This window comes from Gopherus flavomarginatus, chromosome 4, assembly GCF_025201925.1.
Source record: "Gopherus flavomarginatus isolate rGopFla2 chromosome 4, rGopFla2.mat.asm, whole genome shotgun sequence".
NCBI classification, from domain to species: Eukaryota; Metazoa; Chordata; order Testudines; family Testudinidae; genus Gopherus; species Gopherus flavomarginatus.
This window is the reverse complement of record NC_066620.1, coordinates 139713909-139729738: the sequence shown is the minus strand read 5'-3', so window position 1 is coordinate 139729738 and position 15830 is coordinate 139713909. Positions and strand designations below refer to the sequence as shown.

The window sequence follows — 15830 nt, the reverse complement described above, 5'->3', positions numbered from 1 at the left end:
GTCAGGTGACAGCCAGGCTCACTGGACTTGTTAACCCTTTACATGTAGAACTGATAAATGAAATTGTTTTTAATTGTTCACTTTATTAATGTAACTTCTGTTCACCATTCACTACACTTGCCTACACTGTAACTTCTGTTCCATATTGTAATTCAAACCCCATTTTAAAACACTCACTCCATTTTGTAAAAGCTTCCTCCAACCTTCATTTTTGCAAACCCTGCTGTAATCTTATTAGTTTAGTTTAAATGTGTGAATGAGGTATGTATGAATGACTGAATCAACCTCCAGCCCCAGCCTGTCCTGATGAGATGAAGTTCAAATACCAACGGCTGAAGACCTAGACAACAGCCCTAAAGAAAGTAAGAAGCATCCACTCTAAAAAGAAAAGGACAACAGAACAACAGAAGGAAGATCAAAGCCAGGTTCAAGGCTGAAAGTCATGCCTGCAATTGATGGGTGATCAATCTAAACCCAGAGGCAGCATGACACAGCAAGACCTATAGACTTTGAATCCAAACTTAGGCCATGTCTACATCTAAAATTTTGCAGCGCTGGTTGTTACAGCTGTATTAGTACAGCTGTATAGGGCCAGCGCTGCAGAGTGGCCACACTTACAGCAACCAGCGCTGCAAGTGGTGTTAGATGTGGCCACACTGCAGCGTTGTTGGGCGGCTTCAAGGGGGGTTCGGGGAACGCGAGAGCAAACCGGGAAAGGAGACCAGCTTCGCCGCGGTTTGCTCTCGCGTTCCCCGAACCACCCTGCAAACCGCAGGGAAGGAGACCTGCTTGTTCGGGGAACGTGAGAGCAAACCGCGGCGAAGCTGGTCTCCTTTCCCGGTTTGCTCTCGCGTTCCCCGAACCACCCTGCAAACCGCAGGGAAGGAGACCTGCTTGTTCGGGGGTTCGGGGAACGAGAGAGCAAACCGGGAAAGGAGACCAGCTTCGCCGCGGTTTGCTCTCGCGTTCCCGGAACCACCCAGCAAACCTCAGGGAAGGAGACCTGCTTGCTCGGGGTTCAGGGAACGCGAGAGCAAGCCGGGGAAGGAGACCAGCTTCGCCGCGGTTTGCTCTCGCGTTCCCCGAACCACCCTGCAAACCGCAGGGAAGGAGACCTGCTTGTTCAGGGAACGCGAGAGCAAACCGGGGAAGGAGACCAGCTTCGCCGCGGTTTGCTCTCGCGTTCCGCGAACCACCCTGCAAACCGCAGGGAAGGAGACCTGCTTGTTCGGGGGTTCGGGGAACGAGAGAGCAAACCGGGAAAGGAGACCAGCTTCGCCGCGGTTTGCTCTCGCGTTCCCGGAACCACCCAGCAAACCTCAGGGAAGGAGACCTGCTTGCTCGGGGTTCAGGGAACGCGAGAGGAAGCCGGGGAAGGAGACCAGCTTCGCCGCGGTTTGCTCTCGCGTTCCCCGAACCACCCTGCAAACCGCAGGGAAGGAGACCTGCTTGTTCAGGGAACGCGAGAGCAAACCGGGGAAGGAGACCAGCTTCGCCGCGGTTTGCTCTCGCGTTCCCGGAACCACCCAGCAAACCTCAGGGAAGGAGATCTGCTTGCTCGGGGTTCGGGGAACGCGAGAGCAAGCCGGGGAAGGAGACCAGCTTGATTACCAGAGGCTTCCTCAGGTATGCTGGGATACCTGCTTATTCCACGGAGGTCAAGAAAAGCGCTGGTAAGTGTCTATACTTGATTACCAGCGCTGGATCACCAGCGCTGGATCCTCTACACCCGAGACAAAACGGGAGTACGGCCAGCGCTGCAAACAGGGAGTTGCAGCGCTGGTGGTGCCCTGCAGATGTGTACACCTCCTAAGTTGCAGCGCTGTAACTCCCTCACCAGCACTGCAACTTTCTGATGTAGACAAGCCCTAAAAGTCTATAAAAAAGAAGGGTGAGATGAGAGACTCTGGGTAACATTCTACTGCCAACATGGAAGAACATTGGTGCCTGCCCAACAGAGATCCAGCTCGGCTTTGTGCCTGGCTTTCCTGGCCAGTTAGCCGCCACAAGCTACAAACCCAAGCTGCAAAATCAAGCCATGAACTTAAGCTATCTTCAGGACTGGTAACTATGCAGCTGCTGCAGAACACCTAATGAATGTGTGTGTGTGTGTGTGTGTATAAGTATTAGGTATAATGTGAATGTGTGTGTGTATGTATAGGTATCGGGTATAATGTGTGTGTGTGTGTGTATAAGAATTAAGATATTAGTTATTAGTCATAAATCAAATTATCATAATAAATGTGGCATCTTTGTCTTGTCCCCTTTAATAAGATCCTGCTGGTTTTTTACTGGTCTAATATAATTGGTGTAACATACAGGCAAAAGAGACATGAAGTACTCCTGTTCTATTAACCCTTACTTATCTGTTTATGACAGTTGGATACTGTCTAGCCCAGGGATCTGTAACCTTTGGCATGCAGCCCACTAGGGCAAGCTCCCTTGCAGGCCAGGCCGGTGTTTACCTTCTGTGTCTGCAGGTTAAGCCGATCATGGCTCCCACTGGCTGTGGTTCGCCATCCCAGGCCAATGGGGGCAGCAGGAAGCTGCACGGGCTGAGGGATGTGCTGGCCACTGCTTCCCACCACCCCCATTGGCCTGGAGCGGCGAACCGCGGCCAGTGGGACCCGCAGTTGGCCGAACCTGCGGATGTGGCAGTTAAACAAACCGGCCTGGTGCACCAGGGGGCTTACTCTGGTGAGCCGCATGCCAGAGGTTGCCGATCCCTGGTCTAGACATTTATCTGAACAGAGCTGAATGGTTTCGTTCTTCACCTCACCTGTTCGTATCATATGTGGATCCCATGAAGGGACAAGCAGTCTCTGCACAGACCATCTGTAGATAGGTAACATCTTGTATCAAGACTGCAGTTATGCCTCCTTTGATGAGAGCACAGGCAATGTCAGTAGACTTCCTCAATATTCCCATATTGGACATTTGTATCAGTGGTGGCCACTGGTAATTTACACATACATTTATGGACCATTATGCAGTCACTGCTTCTCCCAGAGCAGATGCTAACGTTGGAAGATTGGTCTTGTGATCCTTACTCACGTACACTCCGAGCTCTGTTCTGTTAGGGGGTACTGCTTGTGAGTCACCTACTTGGAATACACATCTACATCTACTTGAAGATGGTTACTTGTTGTACCTGTGGTTCTTCTAAATGTGGTGCAGATGTGTATTCCGAGTAGGTGACTCACAAGCAGTACCCCCCACCAGAAGCGGAGCTCGGAGTGTACCTGAGTAATGATCACAAGACCAAAGACCCACCCTTTGTTCCCTCTGCAATGGAGTCTTCCCCTGGCCATTCAGTGCTAAGGAACTGAACGAGGATGGGGTGGCACTGCCTTATATATGAGGGGCTACGAGAATGAGGAGTGAGTGTTGCCTCACTATGGGTATTGCTAGGCAAAAGTCTCCAACTTCAGCATGCGGTGTGTGTCCAAACCTATTTGGAATACATGTCTGCATCACATCTAGAAGAACCACAGTTATGGTAAATAAGCATTTCTTTTTCTAGAGTTACTGGCCCTCTGCTGGAAAGGTCTTGCCCTGGACATTCAGATATAGGAACTTCAGTGTAAGCTTATCTGATGAACTTATCTGCCTTGACAGTGCAAGGGAAGAGAAGTATGTTCCCAGACAGCCAGTACCTAAATCATATAATGACCCAAACATATGAATTACCAAGAGAACTACCGTCTCTTCTGGACATGTTAAATATATTACTGCTTTACTAAAACTCTGTTGATGCCATCTCTTATAATTAATTTATAGCAATAAATGAGGGAAGATATCAGGTGGTCAGGCAGATTTATTGTTTAAATTAACAGTACCATATAACAAATGGACATTAACAAAATCAATTAACAAAATTAAATTCTGCATTAGTACCCTCCTGGTGTAACCCATGCTAACACGATGTGGCTTATTGTCCCCTTCTAGTGGTTAGCTCATGTATGGAGACTTATGAGACTGCTACTGCATCTAAGCTAAATGACTTGTTTTGTTAGGTGAAGCTGAATAGATACATGTTTTGTACCAAGGCCCAGGGATTAGTCCTTGTACACAACCTGACCAGGAGCGTCATTTCAAGTATTACACGTGGTAGCTCATACAGGGACTTGAACAATTGTAGGTCTCTGAAGGTTGCCAGGAATTTCTGTGTTGAGATGGAATGTGTAGCCACACTAACACAATGTCTCTTTGTTGTCTCTAGTAGCTAGACCAAGTATGGAGATTTGAGTCTGCTACTGGTCCTGAGCTAATGGACTTGGTCCTTTAGCTCAAGTAGAGGCCTGTGCTGTCACACCCAGAAGTTCTGAATTTAATCCCTGCATTTGATTCAGCTGTCATTACACTGGATCTATAATCCTCACCGCCCGGTCAGCCCTCTGAGATCGGTCAGAACTTCTCCAAAATGGCTGTTCTTGTCAGTCTCTTGTGACTCTTACACTGACTAGGTTAAACTCTGCCCACAAACTTCCAAGAAAACTTATTTGAGGGATCATGAACCTTTCAAGGTTTACAATGGCATTAAAGGAGAAAGAAGGAAAATGACATTAGTGTGTTGAATACTCAACCAAGCAAGACTCTTGACATTGTCTTCCAATGCACCTTTCAAAATCTAAATGAAGTCAATGGGAATTGTAATATTTAAAAAATGTATATCAGGGATAAAAAGGAATACAATACATTGTGTACTTTATGATGAGTAACTACAGTACTTTTCTATGTGAGAGGAGTAGTACTATTTTATCAGTAATGCAATAGGACATAGCTATGTGAGAGTCCATGTAATTCCATTCAAAGTTCTTAATAGCAGAACTGAACAAACAATAGAAAATATTTTTATGTAAATATTTGCCAAATAATCATCCATTTTGTTTAAATCTGTAATTTTAGTCAAAACTTCAAAAACTCAATTTTAATTGCTTTGTAGCAAGTAAAAAAAAATCAGAGTTTAGTGCGTGAAAAAATCATTCTGTTTTTTTGGTGGCGAGAGTCTGGTGTCAGAATTTGAAATTCTGAAGTCAAATTTTGGAAAGTTTCAATGAGCTCTGCTTAATGAATTGTTGCCCATGATTCCATATTCTCTGATTTATGACATTATCAAGGTTTCTTTGATAACTTTTAGCTGATAACCCATATTGCGGGTGCCCATTGTTTCCCTAATACAACTACTACATCAATAGGAGTTTTAATTAGATGGAAAGGTATGCCACTTTGGAGAATGCGAATACTTGGCACTAAGGAGACCCTGGTTCTCTTTCTAGTCTGCTGCTGACTTGATGTGTGACTTTGTGCAGCTCACTTAACTTCTCTCATCCCAACGTTCCCCATTTGGAAAATGCTGTTAATGACATATTTGTAAAGTACTTTAAGATCTCTGGATGATAAGTGTTAATAATATTACCTAGGCTTAGAGGAATCTGATATTTCATGTCTCATGGGGGGACAGATTCAGGGAAAGGTATTGCTGGGCTGTGGAAAGGGCAAGAGGTAGATCTCTTGGGCACATTAATTCATTCTGGGCAATAAAGGGAGATGTGAAGTAACCAATCTCTCAGCAAAGATACAGTAGAGGTGAAACTGACCTGTATACTACCCATTGTCAACTTGGAATATTAATGTCCTTCTAAGGACTGAAATGCCACATTATTTTTATCCCTCTCCTCTTTTCTCCACCCAAAAACATATACCAGAATCATATATTTATATGCACTTCTTTATTTTGAGATAAGATTCTGGTTTATAATTAATTATAAATAATAAACCAAAGTAGGTTGAACTATCAAGTCATTTGAGATCAAAATATTAATGTTTCTATTGATTTAACATGACCCCCCACCCCTGGTTGATTTGAAGTGTTGATCCCCAGACATTTCTGCTGCAGTTTGCATTGTCGTGGAGATCTTTTAATTGATCTCGTCAGTGTCCCCCGGCTTCCTTTCTCTTTGACCTCAGGGTTCCAATGGCTTCAGCTTCTCCGTTAACCTACCCCACAGGTGATCTCTGTCAAACCTGATCTCCCCGCTTCTGGTCACCCCTGATCCCCAATCTCTTTTATCCTCGTAGTGTTAATACGAGTGATTTCCTACGCGAGTGTATTTGGTCTGTGCACAAGTTATCGCCATTACAGCCTCGGGCAAATTAAGCGGCTAATGAATTTTCTGTCGGCCATGGAAGTGTGCAGCAAGTAATTAAGCTGTGTACTGTGGGGCCGATTAAGCTGCAAGTCACAGCAACCCGAGCCCAATCGCTGCGAGTCAGTCGCGCGTCTGTACTGCCGGCTTTTTGCTGCACAATGGAATCATTGACTATTTATTTACTCTGCACAAAAAGTCTGCTGTTTACTTAATTACAGGACCTTTTCAGCTCCCAAAAAACTAACTCTTTGATGCACTTTGAGGTCCCTCCGCCCCCCTCCCCCTGGAAACCAGCTCATTGACTGCAGCTGGAGATTGTTTTTGTAATTTTTATGCAGTTCTTTTGGGGATGTAAGCAGCACTTGGTGCGGGATAAGATCTGTAATACTGCAGGTCGCACGCCAGGTAGGAAGCAGAACCCATGGGAAGATAGGAGAACTGAGCTGGGGAATTCCTCTAAAGCTTCCAGGCATAGCTGAGCTGGAAATCAAGAACGCAGGGGGAAGCTACAGCTAGGAAAGCAGGAGAATTCCTGTAATGCTTCCACGCAGGTCTCAAATGGGAGGCAGAAAACAGAGGGAGAATGGGAAAATAGGGAAACTCTTGTAAGGCTGCATAGGAACCTGAACAGGGGAGAGCAGAATGCATGAAATTCCTGCAGCGCTGCTTTAAAGCGGGACAGGGCTCGGGCTTGCTGTCTACAGTTTGTTTCTACAGTTAATTTGTGAGCTTTAGACATATCAGAAGTGAACTCCGGTAATGTTACGGGTCAGGTCGCGTTAGGGAGCAAGTCAGAGAGGGAGATAGAAGATGTTTGATCAGATCTTCCCATTAGCTGTTCTGTTTGTTTCTTCCTTTCCAGAACTATGGTCTTTAACATACCAGTTCATTCGTCTAGCCTCTGCATCTTTGTCCCGCCCCAGAGAACTTCGCCTCCACCCCTTACATTCTCACAGTGCTGGGACTCAGCTCCTGCGGGGTGGGGGGGAGTGCTAGAACTCAGCTCCTTCCCACTTTTAGAACTGTGTATTCAAGCAGGGAGGGCAAGAGGAATCCCTCATGTGGAAGCAATAGGGATGTAGCCAAAGGGAACTAGATTTGTACGTTTTAATACCTTCCTAAACCCCAAGACAGCTGCTCTTGAAGAATAAATGCAGATCCTACTCCCACAGCAGGCTATAGGTAACTCAGCTTCCTTGCTGGTATTTTGCCCATAAGGACAGCGTGAGTTCCTTAGCTCTTCAGTCCCCCGATTCCTCCCCACCTTCTCCCTTCCCCTTGGCAGCGGTTCAAATCTTGGCAGTTCCAACGCGACGTGTGATATAATCACCCTTGTGGACGGGGTCGGTTGTATGGTTCTGCGGTGCCCCCAAGCCAAAATGTGACATCCGGCTCACGGCTGCCTTTGGCCCCAGCTGCGAGAGCAGAGCTCTGTCCCCTCCCAGGAGGTGTCTGCAGCGGGGCTTGCACGTGCCTGCGGGGGAGGGACTAGGCAAAAAGAGCAGGGTCGCAAGCAGCCACCCGCCTGGCCTGTGCTTGAGGAAGGCTCGGCTGGGGATGTGAGCGGTGCGTGGGGCGCTTCGGGGCCCGGCGGCGGTGGAACAGGAATAGGAGCTCTGTGCCTTTAAAGGGCGCTGTGCAGCGCTCCCGGCAGGAGGCGTGTCTCTTTGCTGGGCTGCAGCTGCAGCTACCGCCGCTGCCGCTGCCGCTTTCACTAGAGCTCCGCGCGCCGGCTGCACCTCGCTCTCACAGCCCGGCCAACTGCTGCGCTACTTTGTGGGCAGCATCGGTCCCGGGCTCTGCCTGCCCCGTGAACCTGGCCAGCCGCGCCGAGCACCTGTCCGCACCGCAAGGTAAGAACTCCCCTCCGGGGCGGGACCCCGGCCGCGCTAGGGGCAAGCGCCTCTTTGAGTGTCGTGCTTGGGTATTTCTCCTGCTCTCCGTGGAAGGGGGCAAGAAGGGGGCGAGCGGAAGAGGGCGAGGGGCTGGAGAGATGACACCCAAGAGCCGCCGGGCTGGTGATTGCACCGGGCATGGTTTGTTGTAAGTGGCATTGTTGGGGTTTCTTTGAACGAATCCAGACCGGCTTGCAGCTGGCTGAGCTGAGCACTGCTGCCTCTGATTCCTACGGACTGTCTAGTTATCAGTCACCCAGCTGGCAACCCCTGTCCTCCAGGTTAGGGCAACAAAAGCAACACCAGCTTCCCCCAAAGTATCCAGGAGGCATCTGTTGCTTTGGTTCTCCGGCGCTATATAGTCACAGTATGCCAGAGCAGAATCTGAGTTAGCCCCAAAAGCTTGAGGGGTGTCATCTCCTCTTGTGACCCTGCTTACTTCCTTCTCCGGGGTCACGATTTTGTCTTAAAAATACCTCTAGTCGCCTTCCTTAGAAAACTAGCCGTATGAGGAGAAAGGATAAGACATGTGATCTAACTTAATAGTTAGAGATCTTGGTGGACAATAGTCTGTACTTCGTCTGATGTCTCATCCCCCTTCTCTCCTCCCTTCCACCCTTCAGTCATTTACTACATTATACAACCAACTGTCTACACTATGATAGACAGTCCTGTTGTTATTGATCAAAGACGAAATTCCACATCCTTTGAGAAGTCACCCACTGTTAACCTGGCTAGTGTCTGAGGCTCTCTGTATTCAGTGGGAAACATTCCTTTCTGTATCATGTAGTCGTGACTGCCAATACAGCGTGTGTAGTGAAAATGAAGGAATGCGTTCAAATGAAAAAAACTCCCTTCAGTTTTTCCTTAGAAACTTGTTGGTGGAATAAAGAAAAATCCTTCCCCAACCTTTCCCAGATACTGTTGGGGGGGGGCCGAAGAAGGGGGGGAACAGGGAGAGAAAGCTGATGTATGGGTAAAGCCATAAATGTTTGCTTTTGCTGCTTAAAAATATGCCAAGGAGTGCATTGCTGTGAAGTCCAAAAGTGCCTGAACAAGTAAATCTATCACGTAATCAGTTCGTTAATTAGGATGCACGTCTCTCCAGCAGCTACAAAATTAATTACCATCTTAAAATGTCATTAATCATCGGCGCAGCAGAAACTTGGTTATAAATCTGGACTAAGCTAATAACAGACAAGGAGGGCCTACCGTTTTTATAGCTTGTGGGAGTGGAGTACAAGTGGGCTGCAATGTGTTTTTAACTGATAGCATCAACATTAATTTTAGTACTTTGGCAAACGTTTAAAGGGGTGACCAGGTTACTGATTTGTCAGCAAATCTGCAATACGTCTGTGTACGGATCTGGTGGGGTTAGTCAGGTGTTGCAGGAGGCTACTGCTTTCCTCTTACCAGATTGCAACAACAGGAGGACTCTGGTGGCGGACAAGTCTGAGGCGTTTGCAATGATTCACCGAAAAATGTCCAAGGAACAAAGAGTCAAGGACCATATGTCACACGCCGATTCTACATTTCTCTCTGTTATCCTTAGGAGGGAAACAATCAGGAAGTTAAGTGATGTAAGGCCCATGATACAAGCTCTCTGGTCAGTTCTTAGATATGTAGCTATGACCTGATAATGGAAAGAATTGTCTTAAATTGCTGTGGTAAAAATGTATATCCCAGCAGGTGGTAGCTAAGTGGAACTAGATTAACTTTTAGTATAAGTAAAGGACATAAAATATGCTCTGAAGAAGAAAGACTTTGTATAAAAGGTAATCTTTTATATGTAATCGCTTAAATGAATAATTTAAACCAATCCCCCTTTTCCTAAGGAAACATTATTTGTGTAAGATCATTGGATACACAGGGCACACACATAACACACAATTAATAGGCTTTTAATACCCAGCATAGTTTTTAATGAACTTATGCAATGTCTACTTAGATTTTTTTTTTTGCAGCTGAAACATGTATTTTCATATCTGCTTCACCTGTGCGCTGGCCCTGAACGCTACAAAAACATGTAGCTACCAAGCGGTGAGGTTGAAGAACAAATGAAGACTTATAACAGGAAACTGAATATTTCAACCTTATTGTGTCAGATTATTGGTATGTGGAGGATAGGATCCCAATGGACACCAGCTTCAGCTAGCCCTATATCCGAAAAGAATTGAGTAGCAGTGTTGACAAGCATTGAAAAGACAAGATCAGCTCCCTCAGTAAAATACTGTATAATTAACCGTGTTAATCCTTTAGATGTGTACAATACTGGGAAGGAAAATGCAATGAAGGGTGCTATGATACTTTTCAGTTTTCATACTAAAATATTTTAGAAGAGGGGAAAAAGGGTTTTTAAAAGGTGTTTAATAAGGAGAAACTGAAATCCTCCTAACAGATGGGAATCTGGACATGGTAGAGTTTAGGCTTTAGCTAATTATATGTTTTATAAATTATTTTTAGCCATCAAATGTAGGCAATTTTTTTCACCGAGTTCTAAATATTTGGTGGCATGCAAGACATTTCTTATCAAAAAGTAAGGACGCCATGTAAGAATTCTGAGTTAACCACAATCTTCCTTGAGAAAAAGATATTTTCATAAGATACTAGAGAAATGTGTGGTAGGACATAATAAAGGAGATACTCAAGGCAACCCTGTGAAATACCAACAAAAACACAGTCCGGCCAACATAGTAAAGAATAGAATGCATCTTTAAAAGTGTGAATAAAATACATTAATTCCCTTTCTGTATTGGGAAACCATTGGAGGGGGGAAATGTATTTTGACACGTAAAATGACACATGGCTTAGATAATATAGCTCGACGGCAATAATGCTTAAGGAGTGGTGCTCTCCGTGGTGCTGAAAAGGGAATGCAGCCCTCCTATCGCCACCGTATTTCAGCTGGACAGGTCCAGTCGCTGTCCATGGTAGTGAGTGCTGTCAGGTTAGTATTGGACGGTTATTGAGGGTGAAAAGAGAGTTAATTTGAATGTCATGCATGTGCACAGGTTTTGGAATGTAGAATATTGAACATTTAATTTTAAAATCCATTTATAATACATGGTTTTGAAGTTTCAGTGCTTGTATAAGAGCCTTGGCAAGCTGGGAATTTTGTTAGTCTTTTATTATAGGTAGCTGCATATTTGTCCAGGTAGTTTAAGAAAATAAGTTTGGATAACAGATGGTTAAAATAGTTTATTCTCATGTCTTGATTAATGCGCTACGTTTGCAAAAGAAGACAATGAATCTTATAATTTTCCATGCTTTTTAAAAGTTCAGTCTATAAATAGTGCTACATTCTGATAATTCGCAACACAATGAGCATTTGAAGATGCCTAATCTCCGCTCATTCATTACTGTAGCAAAATTAAGAATGCACAGTTACCATTCAAGTCAGTTTTATTCATCCTTGGATCAAGATAAGATATGAACAAGTAGATCAGAGTAAATGAAACAGCAAATACATGAAAGAGCACAACAAACTGTATATTTTCCTGAGAGATATTCTGAACGGGAACTGAAGGAGTCGCTAGATATCCTTGCTTTTAGCACTAGGTGTTCTTTTTAGAGTACTCCAATAGTCAAATCATTTGATTGAATTGCCTGCTAGACTGCAGAAGTAGCCATTCATGATACTTATTTTTGACACTGCAGTTATGCCTCCATTTTAAAGACAAGAAATCAGTAATGTTTAATAAGCCCCTCGCAGAATATAAATTTCTTTTCATCAGCATTTTTACAATATCTGAAGAAGACATGGTCAAAGAAAATCAGTAACTCATAAGGGTAGAAAGTTATTGTGAATTGTTAACGCTTTTATGAACCCATGGTCTCTAGATTATAGGTAGTTTCAATTTTAATATCACTTATTCTGCATGTCTAAAGTAAGCATAGAATTATTAAGAATTAACCATAACTCACGTCTGTGTTGCTACACTCTTGATAGATCCAAGAATGTGTTTCTTCAGTCTGACGTTCTTTAAAGCCAAGTCTATGCTGTCTTCCTCTGTGATAAAAATCTCTCTCACTGAGATTTTCTTCTGCGATAAAGAGAGGGCAAACCCCAGGCAGAATGCAGATGAATCTGCATTCATTTTCCTTGTGGGGTACTAGGAATGGTATTTTAATATCCATAATAAAAACCCCAAATAGCTTCAGTGAAAGCTTCACTTTCAGATTTTTTTTAAATTGCTGTCCATTCTCGACCAATGTGTGTTAATGAATGCACATAGGAATGAATACACAACTTAAAGTATCTTGACTGTATTACCAAGGAAAATCTGAAATGTTGCCGAGAATGAGTGCACCTTTATATGGAATACATTAGGAAAAGAAAAGAAAAAAAGTCCATAGCTGTTTGAGGATGCAAACTAAATGTCCCAGAAGCAAACTAGCAAGTACTGTTATACTTACTAAGGATAGTGGAATATTATATGTGTTTAGACTACAGTCCCATTTTAATCATAGGTCTCGCTATGCAAGTATAAAAAGTAGAACCTTAATAAAACCACAGTCAAAGAGAGTTTAGTGCCGAAGATAGAGAGGCATTTTGGAGTGTAGAATATGAAACATGTAAATCTACACATCCTCTCTTTCAAATAGCATTGTCGTTTCAAGCAAACTGAGCTAAATGAATGTGTAGGACTTTCAATTAAGCATTAGATTTATTTATTTTTTTAACACTGCAAAATTGTTCTGTACTTTGCTAAAGCTTGGATGTCCGATGATCAGAGTCAGCTACAAGTTGCCAAAAGACAGTCAGTATACAAGTCATCACGTTTACATTAATAGCATTAAATGTGCATAAGTAATAGGAAGCGAATTAAACTATTGGGACCTATTTTAGCCTAAGCCTTAGCCTGATACCCTTCATGACATAGTCACTCCTTGTAATACCTCCTCTTTCAGAACTCCGAGGCTAAGTGATTTCCACCCCGCTAGTCAGCTGTTAAAATCCATGAACTGATTTTTAATAGAACCGCGCGCTCACGTACACCATAGCTGCCCCTTTGCAGGAAAATAGCTATTGTAGAAAATAAACACAAATAATAATTGTACGCACGTAAATAAAACGGAGCTGATTTTTCAACAACGCGAGACGATCAGGTCGGTTACATAGCAGAAATTGGAAAGGCTGCCTGGCAGGCAGCCTTAAGAAGCGAAGAGCTATCTCAATTTTTCTCACTTAATCTTGGCTTCACGTCAGAAGCTGTGCAGCAGTGCAGTAGAATGGGAGCACAGCAAAAGCTTCGCCACTAAAACGCCCGGAGCTCGTTGACTCTCGCTCGCTATGTGGCGATAGCTCAGCGATTTCTCGAGCTGGATTACTTATCGATTTCCCTCCTTTCTTGCCTCCCAGGTTTACCCGGCTGGACATTGTGTGTGTTTGGATTTCGCAAGGATTCTCCCCCGACTAACATGGATGTCCCACCATTCCTTGCAGTTGAAGGTTGCTCCTTGGCGCAGTGAATGAAGAACATGCAGGGATTGCTAATGGGTTTGGGAAGCGTAGACTCTCTCCTCTCTCTGTGACCATGCCGTGATCGTGTCTGAGGGCTAACAGTCTACGTATCCTCACTCTTACCCTACCCGGGAACCTGACGCTTAGAAGGGGGAAGTAAGGCAGCGCGTGTGTGCATAGAAACACCATGAAGATTATTGCCCCGATTCTAACTAATCCAGTCTTCAGATGCACCATTAGACTCCTTCTTTGCTTACTGTGGATTGGATATTCTCAAGGAACTACACATGTGTTAAGATTTGGTAAGATTTTCCCCGCACTTTACATTGTGTATTTCAGGCTGAATACTTATATGCACGATTATGTCGATAGGTGGGGAGCGGGGAGAGAGACGAGGCTCTGGGGGATGCTATTGGAATCAGTTACCGAAGACCCTCTTTATTTTGTGTCCGCATGGCTAAATTAATGTTTGTTGTTGTGTCGCCGATTATAGTAATAAATAATAATAGGGGGGAAATGACTGGCAAACGTGCTTCCCGGAAGCTCTGCGGGGTGATCAGAGCTTGTGTGGCTTCCTCGCGCTGTGCCTTTTTTGTTTCCATAGCAGTAGGAAACGCGGCTAAAATAGCTGTTGATTAGTTAAAAATCTGACAACTAGTTGATAAGTTTCGACCTCCAGCTTTTCCATGGCCCTCTTTCAGTCAGAGCTTCAGGGCAGACTCAATATTAGCGTGACCCTGGAAGAGACCTTCAGTTCTGTTGTTCTTGAAAGATCTTGTAGTTTACTTTATTGGGGGTTCCGCTGCAGTAGACAATATTAGTGATCAGCGATTAGTGGGATACCAAAGAGGCATTGATGCAGGGCTATTACACATTTCAGAAAAGCTCCTCTCATCAGGGAAAGTGACTTGGTAATTATTTCCCCTGTAAGACAAAGAGACTGAGAGATGTCATACGCAGAGCAGTGAAAACAAGCATAGCGGTTTCCAAGATCAAAGAAACCCTCAGCGGCTCCTGGAAACTAGTATTGAAAACCGGGTGTGGCATTTCTGCTAGAAAGCCTCCCACATATAGGGTTAGTTAGGGGAGCAGCAGCAAGAGGAATGTTCAACAACAGCTGGAAGCTCATATTGTTTCCTGCCATTGGGGCAGAGCTGGGCGTGAAAAGTTCGGCAAAGTAGATGAGAGTTAAGGTGGGGAGAATTGCGAACAATACTGATCCAGTCAATCGCCAGCCTAAGTGGTACTAGCTTAGTGTTTGTGTGTGACTTACTCTCTCAGATTGTACACGCGTTGGAAAAGTTGCAGTGCCAAGCAAGCGGCATCCTGTGTGCCAGCTTGTTACGTATGCAAAAGAAAATGCTGCTTTTCCTTTTCTGTATCGGCATCGTTTACACTGTAGCGGTTGCAGGAGCCATTAACAGCTCTCGTTTGCTTGGGAAAGGCAGACTGTCTTGCATTTCTTTTAAAGAAATCATTTTCGTGTTGAATGGAAGGCTGGTAATGATTAAAAAGGCGACGGGTTGTTATTGATCTCGTGTGCTGAATTGCTAGTGTACTTTCTTCTGCCTTCATCTGGTCTAAAGGTAGTGCTTAAGGCACGTTGCTCTTAGCAACCATCTTCAGGAATGCTTGTTTCTTTGGACATGGCTAAACAGGTCCATATATCGTTGCGAGGTTTAGTTTGCATTGAATCGGCTCCGTTGCCATTGCAGTGCAATCATGCAATGACTGAATGTCGTCTGGCGCTGCCCAGTTATCTGTCTGTACCCGAAACAGGTTCACAATTGTTGCTGAGCGTTGGTATCTATGCGTTTGAATTACTTTCAGAGGTAGCAATGAAAACAAGCACCCTTCCATCCCCACTATCACCAGATGCTGATCTGTGGGTTAATTCAAACTGGCCTTGTCAGTAGTAGCATCCTTGTTGAATTATGAGGCTGGAACACTTATTAGAATATCATTGATCAACCTGTGTTTTTATATTAGAAAAATAAGAATCTTAAGGTCACAGAGGGGTTTTATTGGGTGCCTTTCCCAATGGGCTGCCATTGGCCGCATATAGTGTGTTTTCCAGACTAACTTCCTCTCCCAGTCTGTCTCCGGGACATACATCTTGGTTTTGGGGTTAGTCTCCGATGGTTGGTATTCACACTGGTTTGTTACAACAAACTAGAAAGACACTTCGGAACCATTTGGTGCCTTTCTGTGCTTAAAAAGTCGCCTTTACTCTCGGTCTCTGCTGGTTGGGGGAGGGGCGGCAAAGTTATTTTTATTTCTCATGTGGAGTCCTGGGAGTGAGGAAAAGGGCTTCTTTTC

The 15830-nt window shown here is 44.5% G+C and overlaps 1 protein-coding gene across 3 annotated transcripts in view; it reads left to right on the top strand.

Annotated features, from left to right (window-relative positions):
• The first annotated feature begins 7881 nt into the window (after nucleotides 1-7881).
• The window catches only part of GRIK2 (glutamate ionotropic receptor kainate type subunit 2), a 595148-nt gene continuing 587199 nt past the window's right edge, over nucleotides 7882-15830 (top strand). For all 3 annotated transcript variants that reach the window (XM_050949241.1, XM_050949242.1, XM_050949239.1), the window contains exons 1-2: nucleotides 7882-8005; nucleotides 13410-13813. In XM_050949241.1, coding sequence (XP_050805198.1) covers nucleotides 13699-13813 — 115 coding nt within the window. In that variant the 5' untranslated portion in view covers nucleotides 7882-8005; nucleotides 13410-13698. The remainder of the gene's footprint in view (nucleotides 8006-13409; nucleotides 13814-15830) is intronic.